Source organism: Bos indicus x Bos taurus, chromosome 14 (genome assembly GCF_003369695.1).
Source record: "Bos indicus x Bos taurus breed Angus x Brahman F1 hybrid chromosome 14, Bos_hybrid_MaternalHap_v2.0, whole genome shotgun sequence".
Taxonomy (NCBI): Eukaryota; Metazoa; Chordata; class Mammalia; order Artiodactyla; family Bovidae; genus Bos; species Bos indicus x Bos taurus.
In genome coordinates, this window is record NC_040089.1 from 8420359 (window position 1) to 8440030 (window position 19672).

The 19672-nt window shown below is 39.0% G+C and overlaps 1 protein-coding gene across 11 annotated transcripts in view; it reads right to left on the reverse strand.

The window, feature by feature from the left end:
- The window catches only part of PHF20L1 (PHD finger protein 20 like 1), a 74144-nt gene that overhangs the window by 13164 nt on the left and 41308 nt on the right, over positions 1–19672 (reverse strand). For 10 of the 11 annotated variants that reach the window (XM_027560808.1, XM_027560806.1, XM_027560807.1 and 7 more), the window contains 3 exons: positions 14082–14138; positions 12765–12872; positions 1212–1376 (listed from right to left, as the gene is read on the reverse strand). In XM_027560808.1, the coding sequence (XP_027416609.1) occupies positions 1212–1376; positions 12765–12872; positions 14082–14138 (330 nt within the window). The remainder of the gene's footprint in view (positions 1–1211; positions 1377–12764; positions 12873–14081; positions 14139–19672) is intronic. The other variant, XM_027560811.1, reaches the window with a different exon arrangement.

Below are 19672 nucleotides of genomic sequence, written 5' to 3' on the forward strand. Positions count from 1 at the left end.
CAGGATGGGGGTTACCTGATTTTCAACACCAGCTACCAGGGCTATCTTGCCAGGATCTGCCCTCCCCAAACCCCCAGACCTGTACCCTGCTGCAGCACCTAAAATACCTGGTATTTTAGCCTCACATCAATGAATATAATGTACACGTGAGGTTAAGAACCACTGGCCCAAAAGGGAAAAGGGCACGGACCTTTTCCCTAGTCCTCCCTCCCCTGTTTTTCTTAGATTTGAGATTTAAAATATCTCACAAGTGCTATGTGCTTATTTTAGCGTCAAGGGAAGAATATACTTTTCTCTATCGTGAGCTAGAGGGGAGTTGGGCCTGGAAGAGAGCAGGCGGTAACAGTGCCAAAGAGAAAACATGACCTGGCATCCGCCATGCAGGGCACTCAATAAGACAGGGCACCCCCTAAACAGTCCTGGGATTTCACACAGGATGGAGCCCCGTCCTTTACCTTCCATTCCCTGACTGTGCTGGAGCTCTGGTCTCAAGCCACTGCTATCAATGTCTATAGTTAAGAGTCTCTCTTCCCATTGCTTAGAACACTGGCAGGAGAGAGTCCTCAACCCCTCCACCATCGGGACTCGACTTGCAGGAAAACCTGAACCATTCCAACTCCAGGGCTCGTGTCATCGCCTAACTGGCTTTCTGTCAACATGCCTAACACCTGAATGTGTTCAGATCACTGCCTGGACCACATTTCCAGACTTTTGGTTACAGAAATATCTGTGATCCGGAATTCAAAGTGTCTTTTTAAACTAGGATAAAAATCTGGCAGAAAAAGCATTTTCTTAGGAGTTAAGATAGACCTTGGTTTGAATTTTAATTCTAATGCTAATTAGCCCTATAAGTTACTTAACCTATAAGCCTCTGCTTGTTTACACAGTGTGGGTAACAATATCTATTTTATAAGCTGGTAGTGAAGAATATGAAAATACATGTAAAAACAGCCACAGAAGACCAGTACATGGTGGACACTAATTGTTTCCTTACCGCCTGTCCTACAATTAAGTAGAAATGCTCATTTTACTTCATATAAATTTTAAAAGTAGCTAAATTTCTAACGTTCAAGTTTTCATATTGGTTTATGGAGTAACTTTTTAAATTGTGGGCCCTGCTCAGACAGGACCTGATCAAGTATGCGCTGGTCTCAGTTCCACATTTAAGAATCGTTAAGACTTTGTTTTAAGCATTACATGGTTACACATACTTTCACCACTAAGATCAACTGACAAGATTGCCCTTGGGTACTGATATGTTGTATTTTTCTCCGTAAACATGCTTCGCAGAGCCAGAGAACTCCCAGAAGATCGAGTTAGTGGAGAAGAGCACCTTTCCAAAAATTCTAGGGAACTGTCTTCATAGTCTGAATAGTCTGCAACATAAGATACATAGAGAAATATTAATAAAGTATCAAGTAATCAAGAAGAGTCACTACAAAAATAAAGAGAAGGTCATGTTTTATGACAAATAAACAAGCATGCCACCACTTTCTCTTCTCATCCACGAGCAGCTAGATCATCATGCATCTGATGAACTGGCTTTGGCAAGAACATTGGAAGATATACCCCAGGCAGTGTCTACCCAGCAGGGAGCACCAGGTTTTAACTGGTATCCACAAACTCTTATTAAGTAGTCCAGAAGTGAACAAGGATTATAGCTACATTTTCTCTTCATCATAATCACAGCTATGTCTGAAGCTAAGATGTGGAAGATGGAAATTAACTGTTTGCTTTTCTTTTTAGTAAAGAGATTCTCATGATGTCTAGCATGTCAATTATCATAGTGATAATTCAATCAATCAATTCTTCAGCAGAAAACCTCTGAACTACATTAAATGGTCCAGAAAGAAATTAGTCAAAGTTCTGTCTTCCTCAGCTTAGACTGAGTCGTGCAGGACTGGCTGAGTTGGGTGCGGTCAGGGGGCAAAGACAGGAGAGGGTGTGAGTCTAGGCACATGGGGCGGCCACCAAGCAGAACCCTGGGCACACCTGAACGACGGGACAAGCCTGTGGCCAGAGCACGGTGAGGGAGGGAGGGAGGTAAGAAATGAGGCCAGAGTGACAGGAGCCAGATCACACTGAAGGTAAGATTTTTTTTTTTTGGTTTTAAAGGAACAAAAGTCAAAGTTTGTAAGGAGGAGCAGGATGTGACACCTGTGTTTTATAGCTGTGGAATGGAGGGGGGAGTCTGGGGAGCACAAACAGAAGTGGGGACACAGTTCAGAGGCAGTGGTACAGACCAGACAAGAAATGCTGGCAGGCTGGGCTGGGAGGATGGCGGCTGAGGTGACATTTGAAAGCAGACGCAGTGATCTGCAGACTGGAGACGGAGGGCTGTGAGCCGCCATCATGGGCAATATCCAGGTTTCTGCTTGAACAACTTGGTGCTGAAACTGGGGTTCTGAGATGAGGCGGAAGCATAAATAGGAGATGGAGAAATCAGAAACGAAATGTGAGTTCAGCAGAGGGCTTTTGAAAGAAGGAAGATCCTACACATTGTCCATACAAATCTAAACATGTGGTAGGGGTGGTGATGGGGGTGGGCGGGGGGGTGGACACGGGAGACACGCCAGGACTCAAGAATAAAAGGACAGGCAGTTCTTCCATTTGGCAGAGGTAAAAGAGAGGACATATTCAGGTAAGTACAAAGATGTGGTGGAGAAGAGATGAGCCAGTGTTCATCTGATGGCTTCCATTTCCTCAACTGAGTGTGAGGCAAAGGATGTAAACTAATGCAGATGAGGGAATAAATGAGAGGTAGAAAAGGCTGAAGAATCATAGAGAATGGAAAGCAATGTTTACAAGAACAGTCCAATGCAGGTGCACACTGAGTCTCAGCCATTTGCAGCTGGTAGTTATGGGAGAAAGAACAATGGTCCCCTAAAATGTCCAAGGCCCAATCCCTAGAACCAGTGGATATGCTGAATCATACGGGGAATTAAGGGGAATAAGGCTGCTGATGGAATCAAGCTGGTCTTCAGATGACTTTTAAATAAGAGACTATCCTGAACTATCTGGGTTGGCCCAGCATAATCACAAGGGTCCCTAAAAGAAAGAGGGAGGCAAAAGAGTCAGTGCCAGAGGGATGTAAACTAAAACAAGACCTGAGCCACCACCGCTGGCTTTGAAGATGGGGTGGGACATGAGCCAGGACATGCGGTGGCCTCTGGAATCTGGGAAAGGCAAGAAAACGGATTCTCCCTAGAGCCTTCAGAGAGGAGTGCAGTCCTGACACCTTGATTTTAGCCCAGTAAGACCCATTTTGGACTTATGACCTGCAGAACCTTAAGATCATCAATGTGTGTTGTTTCTGACTCACTGTTAGGTAGTGGTGTGTGGCAGCAGCAGTGGTCATCCTAAACACCATGGCATGGGCCATGTTCATCAAGGGCTCTCTAGGTGCCAAACAGGACCCTAAGTGTATTACAGGTACCAACTACTCTTAATCCTCACAGCTCTCCAACAAAAAACTACTACTGTCAGTGCCGTTATACAAATGAAAAAACAGGCAGAAAAGGTTAAGCTGCCCAAGAAGACACAGCTATCAATGGCAAAGCCAACATTCGAACCCAGACAGTCTGACTACAGAAGCCTTACTCTTAACCAAAAAAGCATTATTAGTGGATTTTGCATCTGATACACACTGGGAAGCTTGTTAAAACCACTTTTCCCGGGCCTCACGCCCACGTCATTCAGCAGTGGGACGCTCCCAGACGATGCTCACACTGCCAGACCTGAGTCATCCCTCAGAGCCTCCCTGGAACTGCAAAATTGTCAGCATTGCATTACTTGAGCACAGGTGTGGAAATGCGAAGGGGATCTACTAAATGCTAGCCAGGTACTGAGTACTTCATAACAATATCCTTATGACATCCTAACAATGAATCTACGTAGCAAAAACTATCATCACCATTTTATACACAAGGAAACTGAAGTGTATAGAATTTAAATAACTTAAGCTCTAAGTGTCGCAATCGGGATGTGAACTTGCACACTCGGCTCTTAAAAGCTGCCCTTTTACTGACTACATGTTACAATGCCCTCTCAGAGAAAGTGGAAGTATTGGTTCAGTACAAAAATGTTAGAAATCTCAATTTGTTATTAAAAACAAAACATGGAGGACATTTAATCTCTGTACAGTATATTAGCATTGAACACAATTTCCTAGCACTCTACACGCATTCATGTTAAGTCACTTCAGTTATGTCTGACTCTTTGTGACTCTGTGCACTGTAACTTACTGAGCTCCTCTGTCCACAGGATTCTCCAAGCAAGAATTCCAGAGCAGGCTGCCATGCCCTCCTCCAAGGTGATCTTTCCAACCCAGAGATTGGACCCATGTTTCTTATGTCTCCTTAAGTCTCCAGCAGGTGGGTTCTTTACCACTAGGTGCCACTTGGGAAGCCCTAGCCTTCTACACCGAACCTGTATTCCCCAAACTCATGCCCTATGGCTATTACGAATAGAAGTCTACTGCTGTGTTTCAGGGTTAGAGCAAATGTCATCTTCTTCATAAAGCTTCACCAAGTAGAATTTATTTTGTATCAGTTTTACCACACACACAACACATCACAGTAGACATTTATTCATACTCCTTACCACTCCTAACATACATGCTTGCTTACAAACACTTAGAAAGGAATCTTTGTTTTACTATACAATACTTTGGATTCTCTTTGCATTTCTCATTCTAGTTCTCTTAAACCTCTGTATGTCTTCATTTCCCCATATTTACAGATACATAAAAGACAAGGAGATGAAGCAATTTGCTTAAAATAACAAAGTTAAACACTGGCAAAGATGTCACTCTTAAAATCCCAGCACAGCATTTTCTCACACACATGGACTGAACACAAAGTTAACTTTATATTATGTAAACTAAATCTGGTAATCAAAACATCTGTCAACCCACAGTTGTATGGAATAATTATAAAGGATCGTTTAACTACTATTTTCCATAGCTTCATTTAAACTAACAGATAACTACTAAGGACTTAGTATGTTAACAGACACAACAAAGGAAGGATGCACAGCCTAGAAAACAATATTTAAGGCAAGGAGGTCAAAATTAACAACACAGCATGAAAATTAAGACTCAGAAGCTAGACTGCCTCGGTTTAAATCTGCTTTTCTCCACTTACTAGCCATGTGAGCTTGGACAGCTCTCTTTATCCTTCTGTTTTAGTTAACTGTTTATAAAATGGGGATAACAGGCCCCACCATGAAAGGTTAATGTGGGGATTAAATGAACTAGTATATGTAAAACACCTAGTATTTGGTACATAATAAGCATCACAGGATATGCAAAATTGCACTGAGTGGTAAAAGGAAAAGAATTTTTTAAACTCCTTGTTGGTAGTAATTGCAGACTAAAATACATCTTCTATTAGGAACGCATGCAGTAATAATGTGAATTCTTTAAAATTTAAGATGTCCTTAAAATTTCAAAGTTATTTAAAACCCCCTATTTAAGTTTAAAGAACACTCTTCTAATTTAATCACCTGGGGGAAAGTGTCATTTCCAAGATGAATTAAACAGCCCAGAATAAATTTTCCTCAAATGTAATAATTAATTGCAAAGATGCTAGTGATTACCCGATCTAACACCTGCTGTGTACAAAGAGCAATGCTCCTATGCATCACTAGTCTATACCAGGACTCTGTTTTCAAAGTTAAGATTTTCATTTATAGATCTGATTTTACAATGCAAAGATATAAGGTTCTTTTTAATTTAAAAACATGCAACTTTTTTTAAAAGGTTTATTTCTTTAATATGTGCTTAGTTGATCAGTCATGTCTGCCTCTTTATGGGCTGTAGGTCACTAGGCTCCTCTGTCCATGGGGATTCGCCAGGCAAGAATACTGTAGTGGGTTGCCATTTCTTCCTCTAGGGGATCTTCCCAAGCCAGGGATCAAACCCATGTCTCCTGTGTCTCCTGCATAGTAGGTGAATTCTATACCACTGAACCATCAGGGAAACTCCACAGCTCTTTATAAATAGTGGCGCCATAGGTCATGGTAGGCTACAAGTCTGAGGTGCAAATTTACTCTGAACTTGTCCAAGACTTAGTCATATCTGGAGAAGGAAATGGCAAACCACTCCAATATTCTTGCCTGGAGAATTATATGGACAGGGAAGCCTGGAAGGCTGCAGTCCATGGAGTGGAAAAGTCAAACATGACTAAGTGACTTTCACTTACTCATCCTAATCATTCTCCTTTCTTTAAGTCAATTCTCTTTTTTCCTCCTGCAATCTCACTTGCGGTCACTGTCCCTCACTCTGCTACCAAGTATGGCCTGCTTCTTACTTTGTTCTTCATCAGCCACTCCTTGTCTGTTCCCCACTGTCACAGGTGCTTCAGAACAGGAGATTCTGCATCTGCTACAGCATATTGGAACAGTCCTGTTTGCTGATGCGATGTTCAGTTCAGTCGCTCAGTCGTGTCCAACTCTTTGCAACCCCATGAATCGCAGCACGCCAGGCCTCCCTGTCCAACACCAACTCCTGGAGTTCACTGAGAGTCATGTCCATCGAGTCAGTGATGCCATCCAGCCATCTCATCCTCTGTCATCCCCTTCTCCTCCTGCCCCCAATCCCTCCCAGCATCAGAGTTTTTTCCAATGAGTCAACTCTTTGCATGAGGTGGCCAAAGTACTGGAGTTTCAGCTTTAGCATCATTCCTTCCAAAGAAATCCCAGGACTGATCTCCTTCAGAATGGACTGGTTGGATCTCCTTGCAGTCCAAGGGACTCTCAAGAGTCTTCTCCAACACCACAGTTCAAAAGCATCAAGTCTTCGGCACTCAGCTTTCTTCACAGTCCAACTCTCACATCTATACATGACCACTGGAAAAACCATAGCCTTGACTAGACGGACCTATGTTGGCAAAGTACTGTCTCTGCTTTTCAATATGCTATCTAGGTTGGTCATAACTTTTCTTCCAAGGAATAAGCGTCTTTTAATTTCATGGCTGCAGTTACCATCTGCAGTGATTTTGGAGCCCCCAAAAATAAAGTCTGACACTGTTTCCACTGTTTGCCCATCTATTTCCCATGAAGTGATGGGACCAGATGCCATGATCTTTGTTTTCTGAATGTTGAGCTTTAAGCCAACTTTTTCACTCTCCTTTTTCACTTTCATCAAGAGGCTTTTTAGTTTCTCTTCACTCTGTGCCATAAGGGTGGTGTCATCTGCATATCTGAGGTTATTGGTATTTCTCTCGGCAGTCTTGATTCCAGCTTGTGCTTCTCCCAGCCCAGGGATACAGTGGAAGTTAGAAATAGATTTAAGGGACTAGATCTGATAGATAGAGTGCCTAAAGAACTATGGATGGAGGTTGTGACATTGTACAGGAGACAGGGATCAAGACCATCCCCATGGAAAAGAAATGCAAAAAAGCAAAATGGCTGTATGAGGAGGCCTTACAAATAGCTGTGAAAAGAAGAGAAGCGAAAAGCAAAGGAGAAAAGGAAAGATATAAGCATCTGAATGCAGAGTTCCAAAGAATAGCAAGAAGAGATAAGAAAGCCTTCCTCAGTGATCAATGCAAAGAAATAGAGGAAAACAACAGAATGGGAAAGACTAGAGATCTCTTCAAGAAAATTAGAGATACCAAGGGAACATTTCATGCAAAGATGGGCTCGATAAAGGACAGAAATGGTATGGACCTAACAGAAGCAGAAGATATTAAGAAGAGATGGCAAGAATACATAGAAGAACTATACAAAAAAGATCTTCATGACCCAGATAATCATGATGGTGTGATCACTCACCTAGAGCCAGACATCCTGGAATGTGAAGTCAAGTGGGCCTTAGAAAGCATCACTACAAACAAAGCTGGTGGAGGTGATGGAATTCCAGTTGAGCTATTTCAAATCCTGAAAGATGATGCTGTGAAAGTGCTGCACTCAATATGTCAGCAAATTTGGAGAACTCAGCAGTGGCCACAGGACTGGAAAAGGTTAGTTTTCATTCCAATCCCAAAGAAAGGCAATGCCAAAGAATGCTCAACTACTGCACAATTGCACTCATCTCACATGCTAGTAAAGTAATGCTCAAAACTCTCCAAGCCAGGCTTCAGCAATACATGAACCGTGAATTTCCAGATGTTCAAACTGGTTTTAGAAGAGGAACCAGAGATCAAATTGCCAACATCTGCTGGATCATTGAAAAAGCAAGAGAGTTCCAGAAAAACATCTATTTCTGCTTTATTGACTATGCCAAAGCCTTTGACTGTGTGGATCACAATAAACTGGAAAATTCTGAAAGAGATGGGAATACCAGACCACCTGACCTGCCTCTTGAGAAACCTATATGCAGGTCAGGAAGCAACAGTTAGAACTGGACATGGAACAACAGACTGCTTCCAAATAGGAAAAGGAGTCCGTCAAGGCTGTATATTGTCACCCTGCTTATTTATTTAACTTATAGGATGCAACGTTAAGGTGACTTAAAAAAAGCATGCCCTTCCTGCCCAGATGCTTCGGTGTCTCCACTGGAATACCCAAGGCAGCCAAATACCCTCAGCTAGTTCATCTGGCATCTGTCCTGCAGTGTGACACTTGTCATTTCTGCATTCTGATGTATCATCATGGGAGAGAAGTCACTAAACAGGAATCTGTGGTTCCTGGTTTCTGTTTACCTAACTTATGGTTCTCTCCGGTATGGCTTCCACAGAGCTGTCTATGAAGGGGTGGGGTCAGACAGAAAAGCTGAGGAGCAAGGCAGATTGTCTGGGAAGTGGGTCCAAGTTTTTCAATGCCATTTTGATCCCATGTCTTCAAATTTACTTTGCTAAGTCACTTCAGTCGTGTCTGACTCTGTGCGACCCCATAGACAGCAGCCCACCAGGCTCCCCCGTCCCTGGGATTCTCCAGGCAGGAACACTGGAGTGGGTTGCCATTTTCTTCTCCAGTGCATGAAAGTGAAAAAGTGAAAGTGAAGTTGCTCAGTCGTGTCTGACCCTTAGCGACCCCATGGACTGCAGCCTTCCAGGCTCCTCCATCCATGGGATTTTCCAGGCAAGAGTACTGGAGTGCGGTGTCATTGCCTTCTTTAGAGTTAAAGAATACAGAAACTTTATATTCTGTGGGAAGATCAGATGCTATTTTTGACCTATAGAGAGAGTTAAAATCTGAAGAATTTACCAACAATGATTACAAATTCTGAAAGTACCTCATTGGCGTCATAGTTTCTGAAACTGTTTTTTAAGTATTTGATGCATATGGGGGAGAAATGGGTATGACATAAAGCAGGTAAATACTACAAAATACTTAGATACCCACCATGTACTCTGAGAGAGTATCACTGTCACTTTTGGAAGGTTCCTTTGTGCCACCTTTCAATGTGAACTAAAAAGTCCTTTCTCTACCTCAGAGGCAACACTAATTCTGAATTTCTATTCATCATTCTCTTGCTTTCCTTTATGCTTTTGCTACATACATTGGAATCTCTAAAAAATATACTGCTTAGTTTTACAACTTTTCGATGTTTACATAAATGAAATTGTAAAACTGTACATGTTTTCCTCTGTGACTTGATTTTTAGCTTTGTTCATGAGATTCCAATGGGTATAATCCATTTATTTTACACAGTGACACAGATTCCACTGAAGGACAGGTGGACACAGGCCAACGCCAGTGCTGCCATGAACATTCCTGCACATGTCTCCTGACAGACCATGTGAGTTTAGTTCGGAATCTGGGGTCAACTCTACGCTCATCAGAAAAACATCACGGCTTCCCCATGGTGGCTGTGCCGCTATCTGCACCTCCTCAGCACTTCTGGTACCATTCACCTCATACTCTCTGCCAATACGGCAGAGGGGAAATAGATTTCACTAGGTTCTAAAAGTTACATTAGGCAGCTTCACCTAAGAGTGTGCATTGTCTTGTATAATCACTTTCAGGTTTCCACTTCTGTGAAATACCTATTAAACTCCTTCGTCCATTTTCCTACTGGGTTTTCTTTCTCTTTTTGATCTGTAAGGGCTTGAAATACATTCTGAATACTAATACTCTGTCAGGTATTTATGTTATCATTATTTTCTTATGGTTTGTGTTGTTTTTTCACTCTCTCCATAATGCTTTTGATGAACCAAAGTTCATTTAAGTCTAGTCACATTTTCAACCTTTTCTTTTGGGTTAGCATTTTTCATTTTCAAATCTCTGCCCAAAGAGCACAAAGATGACTTTCTATACTTTCGAAGTTCTATAGTTTTGTCTTTCACGTAGGAAGTCTCATCAGTATCAGTCTGATTGTTGTACATGGTATAAGGTTGGAGCCCAGTTTTATTGTCACTATATGCATTATAAATTATTCTAATACCAATTACTTACCTAACAAACTAAGATATCAGCTTTGAATAAACTAAGTTTTGAAATATGTATGATCTGCTTTGGATTATTCTGTTCTTAACGTATTCTATTCCTTCAAAATACCTCCCGGCTTTGATAACTGAATAGTAACTCTCCTTATTCTTCTTCAAGAGTGACTATCTCATTCTTGGCTCTTTACTCTTCCATGTTAAGTTCAGAATCAGCAATCAATCTATAGATTTATTTCAAGCGGCACCTTTTCAACAGTAATCTACTACCCCATGAATATGAATCATTTCCCCATTATTTAGGCTTTCTTTATGTTTTTAAGTTAAGTTTTACACTCTGCTATTCAAAGTTTTTTTTTTTTTTAATATAAGTACACAGGAATTCATCAAATGGTTTTTCTACATTTATTGAAACTATGTTACTGTGGTGAATTTCATTAATTCATTTTCTAATGTCAAACCAACTTTGCATTCCAATCCTATATGGTCCTATTTTTAAACATCCTGCTAGATTTAATTCCCTGTGTTTTGCCTCTTTGTCCACAAATAAGAACAGCCTGTGACTGCCCTTTCCCATACTGTTCTCTTCTGATTTTGAGAGCAAAGCTATTTAAACCAATTAAAATAAATTTTGGGGCTTCCCAGGTGGTTCAGCGGTAAAGAACCCACTTGCCAATGCAGAAGACCTGGGTTCAATCCCTGGATCGGGAAGACCTCCTAAAGGAAGAAATGGCAACCCACTCCAATATTCTTGCCTGGGAAATCCTATGGACAGAGGAGCTTGGTGGGCTACAGTCCATGCATGGGGTCCCAAGAGAGTTGGATACAACTGAGCGCCTAAACAACAATAATAACAAACTGAATTTGGAGTTGTATGAGTTTCCCAGAGCTGCCCCCAACAAATTACCACAAAACTGGTGGACAGAAACAACAGAAGTTTATTCTCTCAGTTCTAGGGGCCAGAAGTCTAAAATTAGGTGTCATCATTTAATTTTGGCATTTTTCATTTTTTGCTACTTTTTTTTTTTAGTTCCTTAATTTCTGTTCATATGTTTATCATTCATGTTCACTTCTACTTTTTCTGGGCTTAATCTTTTCTAACCTCTTAAGCTGGAGGCTTAGCTGACTTTGAGCCTTCTTTTCTTTTGTAAGCATGTATGGCAATATTCTTCTCACAAATGCAATCTTAACTACATTTTCAAGTTACATGTATAATATTTTCATCACCTGCCAGGTTCTTAACATCTTATTTTCCCTTTGGCATTGTCTTTCATCCATGAATTATTTAAAAATATTCTGCTTGATTTCTAAACATATGGGGCTTTTTGTCTTCTCAATAGTGATTTTAAGATAACTCTACAGGCAATAATATTGGAGTTGGCAGCCATTCCCTTCTCCAGGGGATCTTCCCAACCCAGGGATCAAACCTGGGTCTGCTGCATTACAGGGAGACTCTTCACTGTCTGAGCCACCAGGAAAACCCTTAAAATATGTTGAGGTTTGCTTAAAGTTGCATCCCATGGTCCATTTTAATAAATGTCTGAGTCTATTTGAAAAAGCTGTCTACTCTGCAGCTGCTGAGTTCAGTGTCCTGGACAGGTCTGTTGGATCAACTATGCAGCTACCATCTTTCTTATCCTTACAGACACTTCTGGGTTTTGTGAATTTATTAATCACTAAGAAAGATATGATGATGTTATTCAGTGATAAAACTTAGAAAGATGTAAAGTGAACTCAACCTTTATCACTATATGGTAACCTCCTATCTCTAAGAATGATTTTTGCTTTAATGACTATTTATTATGGTAACTTCCTATCTCTAAGAATGATTTTTGCTTTAATGACTATTTAGTGACAAGCTATTGTTAGAAAAATCATTTGTTTTTTCTCCAAGCTTTTCTAAAATTATTTTCTCTCACTTCTGGAAAGCTAATTCAAAGGACTTTAAATTCGAGATTGACAGAAATTCCTTCACAGTACACAGAGGGGTCCTTGTTCAGGGTACCTAGTCCACCATACCGCTGGCAATGAAAGACTCTAGTCATTGCAAGGACTAATTTACAGACCACTTAACTCACTGACTGTAGCTAAACAGGCAAGATAAAGGAAGGTTACTAGACGAACTGCTCAGCTCTCAAGAACATGGGAATACTATCCTACCTCCACTTTGTAAAAGAGGATAGCTAAAAGAACCTTAGATATTAAAAAATGGGAATCACCATTTTAGCATACAGGCAGCCTTCTGTATCCACAGGTTTTGCAACTGTGGATTTAGCCAACTGCAGATCAGTTTTTATTTCCACAGATCTATGCAGAGCCCACAAGTATCAAAGGCTGACTATACCATGCCATTTGATACAAGAAACTGGAGCATCTGTGGATTTTGGTAACTGCCGGGAACTAATACCCCAGATACTGAGGAAGGACTGTACTTACCATGCTGCTTAGATTTCTTTTTCTTTTTCTTCTTCTTCTTCTGCTTTGGTTTGTAGTGATCTTTGTCCCTCTTCTCTTTTCTTTCTTTATCCTTTTCTTTTCTCTTACCTAAATGACAATAAGTGAGTCAGTTAGTAATCATGACTGATCCCGAGTTGTTCCCTTGGGTTAACCTAAAAGCAGCATTTATGGTTTAATCAGCTATTCCAGTCACCTGCCCAGAGTGGATGGATTCAATTAAACTGTTCCTGTCATGAGTCTGGAACTCCTGATTAGCTTACTGGGCTATAAGAGGGAATCTTCATTAGCAGTGTTGAGAAATCCCAACTCCTGACACCTTAAAGTTAACACAGACAGTAGTTAAAATTCTTAAATGAGTAATGTAACTCAGTTTCCTGATGTGGCAAGAAATATACTCCACAATTTAAGAAAAACTTGACCGAGGAGACTCAGCATTTCCATACAAAATTTAACAAGAAAATGTATTAGAAGATTAAAAAGACTTGAACTTTTTTCTTTGGGAAAAATATTAAAAAAAAGTCAAATCCACAAATAATTCCTTCAGTCTTTCAATAGTTTCCACGTATATAAGAATGAAGATAAAAAGCACAAAGAAGTAAAAATTTAACTCATTAAACTAATTTTTTTCTTAAAAATTTTAAAATATTTCTTTTTTCCCAATCATATGCACTTTAAAGAAAACGTACAGATGTTAAAACAGTATCCTAGAATACTTTATTTAAAACTAACTCATCACACATATTCAACTATTGTCCAACTCAGAAAGGTTTAGCCCACAGCTTATCAACCACACTGAACCAACTTTGAGTAACTCAAGCTCCAGGGAGCTAATTTGTAGAATATTTAAGACTATTATCCATTATTCCAAAACTTATAGTCATGACAGCACAGAAGACAGAAAAGACAGCAGAAAATTTAGTATCTTTTTATAAAGAAAGTAAAAAAAAAAAGAAAAAAGGCTGGGGAAAAAAGGCTATTTTATTTTACCATCCATTCTCTAAGGATCAACAATATTAAATGGCACCATATTTTTAAACAGTCATAATTTCAAAGATGTTCAAAAACATCAAGTTCTCAGAGAAAGCCTTAAGGTTCCTTGACAAAAAATACACATACTACTACAAGACATGTATTAGGAAACAACATATTTGGAGGTGAATAAACTAATAAACACTAAAACAGAGGATCACTTACACCTACAGGAGCACTAACAGGTAAAAAGTAAGGGATAGACTACGTCCTCCCACTGCCAAGCCATCTACAGTCTTTTGCTTAAAGATTACTTTCTGTTCATACCAAATGCAGTTGAGCTTTTTTCTTCCAATTTCACTTTTTTTTCCATTTTCGATATTCCTGCAGGTTTAGGGGAAAAATATTTAAGTTTAGTCAGAAAAGGTTAAGAGTATGAGACAATGTTTTAAATTACAATTGCTCACAAAACTCTACCCAAGACTCTTTTCCCATAAAGGTCTACATTATTGCCTCAACTAGTAACAAAGAAGTGGCATTTCTTACTTCAAAGAAATAAGGATGATGTTTGGTCCTTCACACTATTCAGATTAGATTCCTAGTTCCACCATCTATTAGCTGCACAGTCTCGAGGAAATCATTTAATCTCTCTGTGCTTCAGTTTCCTTATCTGCCAAATAGGAACAAGAGTATCTACCTACTGCTGTTATCAGCACTATGTGAGTCAAAATATATAAAATGATTAGTGTCTGATAAATAATGAGTGGTTTTTTTAACTTTTCTCCTTTATGGTGGAGTAATTTGAGAGTGCACCATTTCTAAAAATAGCATAAATGTGGGTCTAAACATAAAAAAATGTTAGGGTGAATGCACTAGGCCATATCAGTTCAACTCTGGCACCACAGCCTTTGGCAACCCAGGAGATGTTGGAATGCACTCCAGCAGTAGGTCCATGTAACATTTCTGCTCCTGTGACAATTATGACAAAATGCTATTCCTGTCATCCAAATGAAATATCAAATTTCATATTAAATTATACTGGTTTTCAACAATCTGCATAAATTTTTTAAACTAATATTTAACCTCTGTTGCCTAGAACAAATGGAATACCTCTGAACTCCATCGAATGTGTTATGAGGTAATGAGAAAAGCCAAAACAGAATTATTCTATAAATCATTTTTGGTCTTTATCCAAATGTAAGATATAAAGGCTTATTAACACATAAAAAATATTCAACTTAATGGCACTTAGGTATTATTATCCAATAGTCCAAAATACATTCTTAAACCAATAGTACACCTCAAGAACTGTGTTGCTGTTTAGACACACTAAACCAAGCTTCTCAACTCATATTCAGCTATTCCCAATGCTAATATCTTATCTGTGTCTAGGGTTAATCTAAGAAAAAGACTCTAGCACACTTAAATACAATTTCAGTCTATTAAATTATGCTCTAATATCACCATTTATGAGTTCTTTGACTTTTAAATCACTCCAATAAAGTATCAAAAAAGCTAGCATTTGATTCACCTTACTGCAAATAATTTACATAAATTAAATAAAACACAACAAAAATATAAAAATACCACTCAGCTTGAACTAAATGTTAATGAGGTTAATAATTTATTCAAATTCAATAAAAATATTGGTAATCTCCCTGATAAAAAGATTTCTTATGACCAAAAAATGAAAAGAACATCAAAGAGAAATGAGATTAAACTTCCTTATTATCAAGACTGTTGAACAAATGCCTCATTTCCTTTCACTAATCACTGCTTACTAACAATGACTGCATACCATGACATTTTCAAAAATTTAATGCGGCATTCTTGACAATAACAAGGCATTTACGACAGAAACAATAAGAGATTTGCATTCTAAATCTTAAGTGATGGTAGAGATACACCAGAAGCAGCCCTTGACCATGATTTTTGCCCCCATAGGGCCCTAATCTCTGGGAGCACTGAGTCTCCAGTGTGAAAGGTGGAAAACGTCCAGAATCCCCTGCGTGCAAGCTAAGCCACTTCAGTCACGTCTGACTCTTTGCGACCCCATAGACAGTAGCACGCAGGCTCCTCTGTCCATGGAATTCTCCAGAGAGGAATACTGGAGTGGGCTGGCGTTTCCTACTCCAGGGGATCTTCCTGACCCAGGGATCAAACCTGCGTCTCTTATGTCTCCTGCACTGGCAGGCGGGTTCTCTGCCACTAGCGCCACCCGCATGTTGTGCCTGGGTGCTCAGTCACTCATCATGTCAACTCTCTGCAGCCCTATGGACACAGACCTCCAGGTGCCTTTTTGTCCATGGGTTTCTCCAAGCAAGAATACTGGAGTGGATTGCCATGCCCTTCTCCAAGGGTTCTTCCAGACCCGGGAATCAAACCTGTGACTCCTGCGTCTCCTGTGTAGCAGGCAGGTTCTTTACCCACTGAGTCACCTGGGAAGCACCTGGGGTGATTCAAATGAAAGAACTGCCTTTCAGGGACGCCTTTTCTGGCTGGAATGTGTGGGATCCCTCAGGCACTTGGAAAACAAACAACATGGTCTTGACCCTCAGCTCTGGAACACAGGTCAGCATAGCAGAACATATACAGAAATTATAATATCAGAGTGCTTTCAGGAGGATCCGCTCTAGACTGTTTTCACATGTTCTGGCAGGTCCCAAACCTTTATATTTCTTTTTTTTTTAATTGGAGGAAAACTGCATTTCAACAATATGTTGGTTTCTATATTTCTTAACTATTAAATTTCAAAAGTAAAACTAGGGAACTGAGAAAAGCTTGTCAACATTTAAACAAGGATATTAAAGTAAATATTCCTATAGGCAATAATGACAGGACTTTTAAAAACATTCATGCACAAATAGATTTAAAAATAGATCTATTTAAGAATTCCACAAAAGAACAAATGTCATTTTACGAGACATTCTCTACATTGTCTTTATTTCACCATGCACCAGAATTTGGGAACCAAAGTACTAGGTTATTAGTTAAAAGAATAGTGATTTGTAACTAAATTTAATCAACAGACCTTTTTCAAACAAAATACTATATAATGGACAATATATATTACAACCCCACCCCCTAGCCCTGGCCAAACAAAAAACACGATAAAAAACAAATGGAGCTGGTGCACTGGGATGACCCAGAGGGATGGTATGGGGAGGGAGGTGGGAGGGGGGTTCAGGATTGGGAACACGTGTACACCCGTGGCAGATTCATGTTGATGTATGGCAAAACCAATACAATATTGTAAAGTAATTAGCCTTTAATTAAAATAAATTTAAATTTTAAAAAATAATAATAATTAAAAAATAAAAAAAACAAATGGAGCTATTCAGATTAAAGCAAGAGAGACAGATCTCTGAGCCATATCTGCTTTCATGTCACGGAAAGCCCCATAATGCAGATGGTTTCTTCAGTGTGTTAAATATCTGATTTTTCTGGCAATAAAAAAAGAGGCTATCCCTGAGACTCTCCATGGAAACCCCAGGCTTTGAATAAACCATGAACATTTGGTGTGGGGGTGGAAGTAGATTAAGGAGTCTCTGGTTGTGGTTTGGTTTGGTTTTGTACAATTCTGGAAAAAAAAAAAATTGAAAGCCACTCTAAAACAAAAAGGCTTTCAAAAAATAAATGTGAAGTTGGTGTAAGATGATGGACTAACCACCAAACATTTAAGATGCCTGCACAGCACCGGGCACAGGCGACTCAGCCACAAGTCAGTCTGATTGTTGGCCCATCCTTTCATACATTGAGCTTCCAGATTTAAACTCCTTAAAGAAGTGAAGTGAAGTCGCTCAGTCGTGTCCGACTCTTTGCGACCCCGTGGACTGTAGCCCACCAGGCTCTTCCATCCATGGGATTCTCCAGGCAAGAATACAAGAGGTTAGAGTAATTCAGTAATTGTCATACAGACATCCAGGAGATAAATAAGAAAACCAGCCAACATTCCCAGTTAGCAACAGAACTAATAATAATAGAACTAAGACTCTATCCTTACCTAAAACTGATGGACTCTGTTAGATAAAGCATTCTGAAAATAAAATAAAAACAACGGCACCAAGTTTTACAAGGGCACCAATGACTGTTTTTGTTGTAATGTGGGCAGCAATGTATTCTTAATCTTGTTTAGTCATATTGCACGCATGCTTCCCAGTAGAACGTAGAGGATTGGTGCAAGTTCATTATCTCTACTAGAAAAATAACTAAAAGCAAGTGTTAACCTATTGAGAATAGGTGTATATAATAACTGTATAATCTGCATAGTATTATCAGTTCTTTATCTTGACTGCTAAACTCAGCAGTGAGAACATAATCTCCCACAAGAAAAACTAAAACTCTGTTAAACTATTCCACAGTTAAGGACTAATATCCTCAGTCATTCTAAATACTCCAAGAATTTCAATTTGAAAAAAACACCCCCAAAAATGTCTTTGATACAAGCTCTGGGAAATAATGTTTTCTACAGAAGTTTTAAAATTCAACAGTAACAAAACTTACTTTTATAATTAAGACGGAAATAAACCAAGTGAACATTAAAAAAAAAAAAGATGAAACAAAACAAAAACTCTTGGTACTTTGACTTCAGATGGAAGAAAACTTGGAGTACAGAGAAGGCCTACAAACACTGCAAACCATTTTCTAGAGTAGCTAACAAAAATGTCAAGAGAAAAAAAGCACGCAGACCACTGAGAATTTCCATGCAAGTCAGACAGGTTCACCAAGTTTTAATCAAAAGGTGTCCGATCAGAACACAACTTGAATTCTATTATTTCCCTCAAAAAATAAAAAATTAAAAGAGGTTAAGAGAAACAATCCCTCCCAAGCCCACATTCAAATGCATTCAAATATGTTGTGACTGTGTTCAACCCTAATAAACAAGATTTTCAGTTAATTAACATTTAAAACCATACATTTCCTTGATTTAAGCAATTAAAGTTGCCAGTCATCACCATACTTAAAATGGTCGTCACTCTTCAACGAATTTACAAATTCATCACATTATAAAACCAACTCCTCTCTACCTTTCACTTTCCCAAAACACTACCTTGCTACTTGGACTTTCTCAAATAGTTATTTCTAACACTTAAATGGGAAAAAAAAATCATGCCTTCCCTGTACCCCAGTGCATCTTAACCATTACGAGAAACAAGAACCACACTTCAATGATAATTAACTGTATCTCCACAAATATGCTAGAAATTCTGGAAACAACAATAACAACACTAGGCTAGCACTCTGATTAAACACAAAATCACTGGAATCATGGATTTCCATGCACAATCACTACTTTGACATTTTAGGATACATCATCCAGCTAGCATAACTTAGTTATAACATACTATTTACACTGGTCTATCTTTCAGTCTTGTTACTATTAGAAAAAAATACATATATAAACCAAAATACAAATATTTTCAAATGCACAACTATAAATAATCTCCCCAATGAATATATATTTTAACTTGAACATATTTTTATATATTCAGTACAGCAACAAATTCCATATCGTCAAGGCACTCTTAAGAACTTTACTTCTTGAGGAAAAGTATCTTAAAGGTTAAGGGTAATTCAGAACTCTTGTGAAAACAGGGGAAAGAAAAATCAATTATCCACAGATGGAAGGGGCTTTTAGAAAGTGTCCAAAGACAATGGATAAGATTTGGGAAATGACAAAAAATGTTTCAAAGCCTACATATCTCCAAATTTGGGCATCAGTTTTTTAAAAAATCAAGATATGGAAACACTATTGCATATAAAATAACTTTAATCTTTTTTTATTAATGGACTTGTAGAACACTGTATACTTACTGTTAGTTACATTTTTACTTTCAAAGAAGGAATAAGAAGGTAACAGCAGTAATGTAAAAAGCATGTTTCTTTAAGTTACTTCATTTTATTTTAATATCCACCAA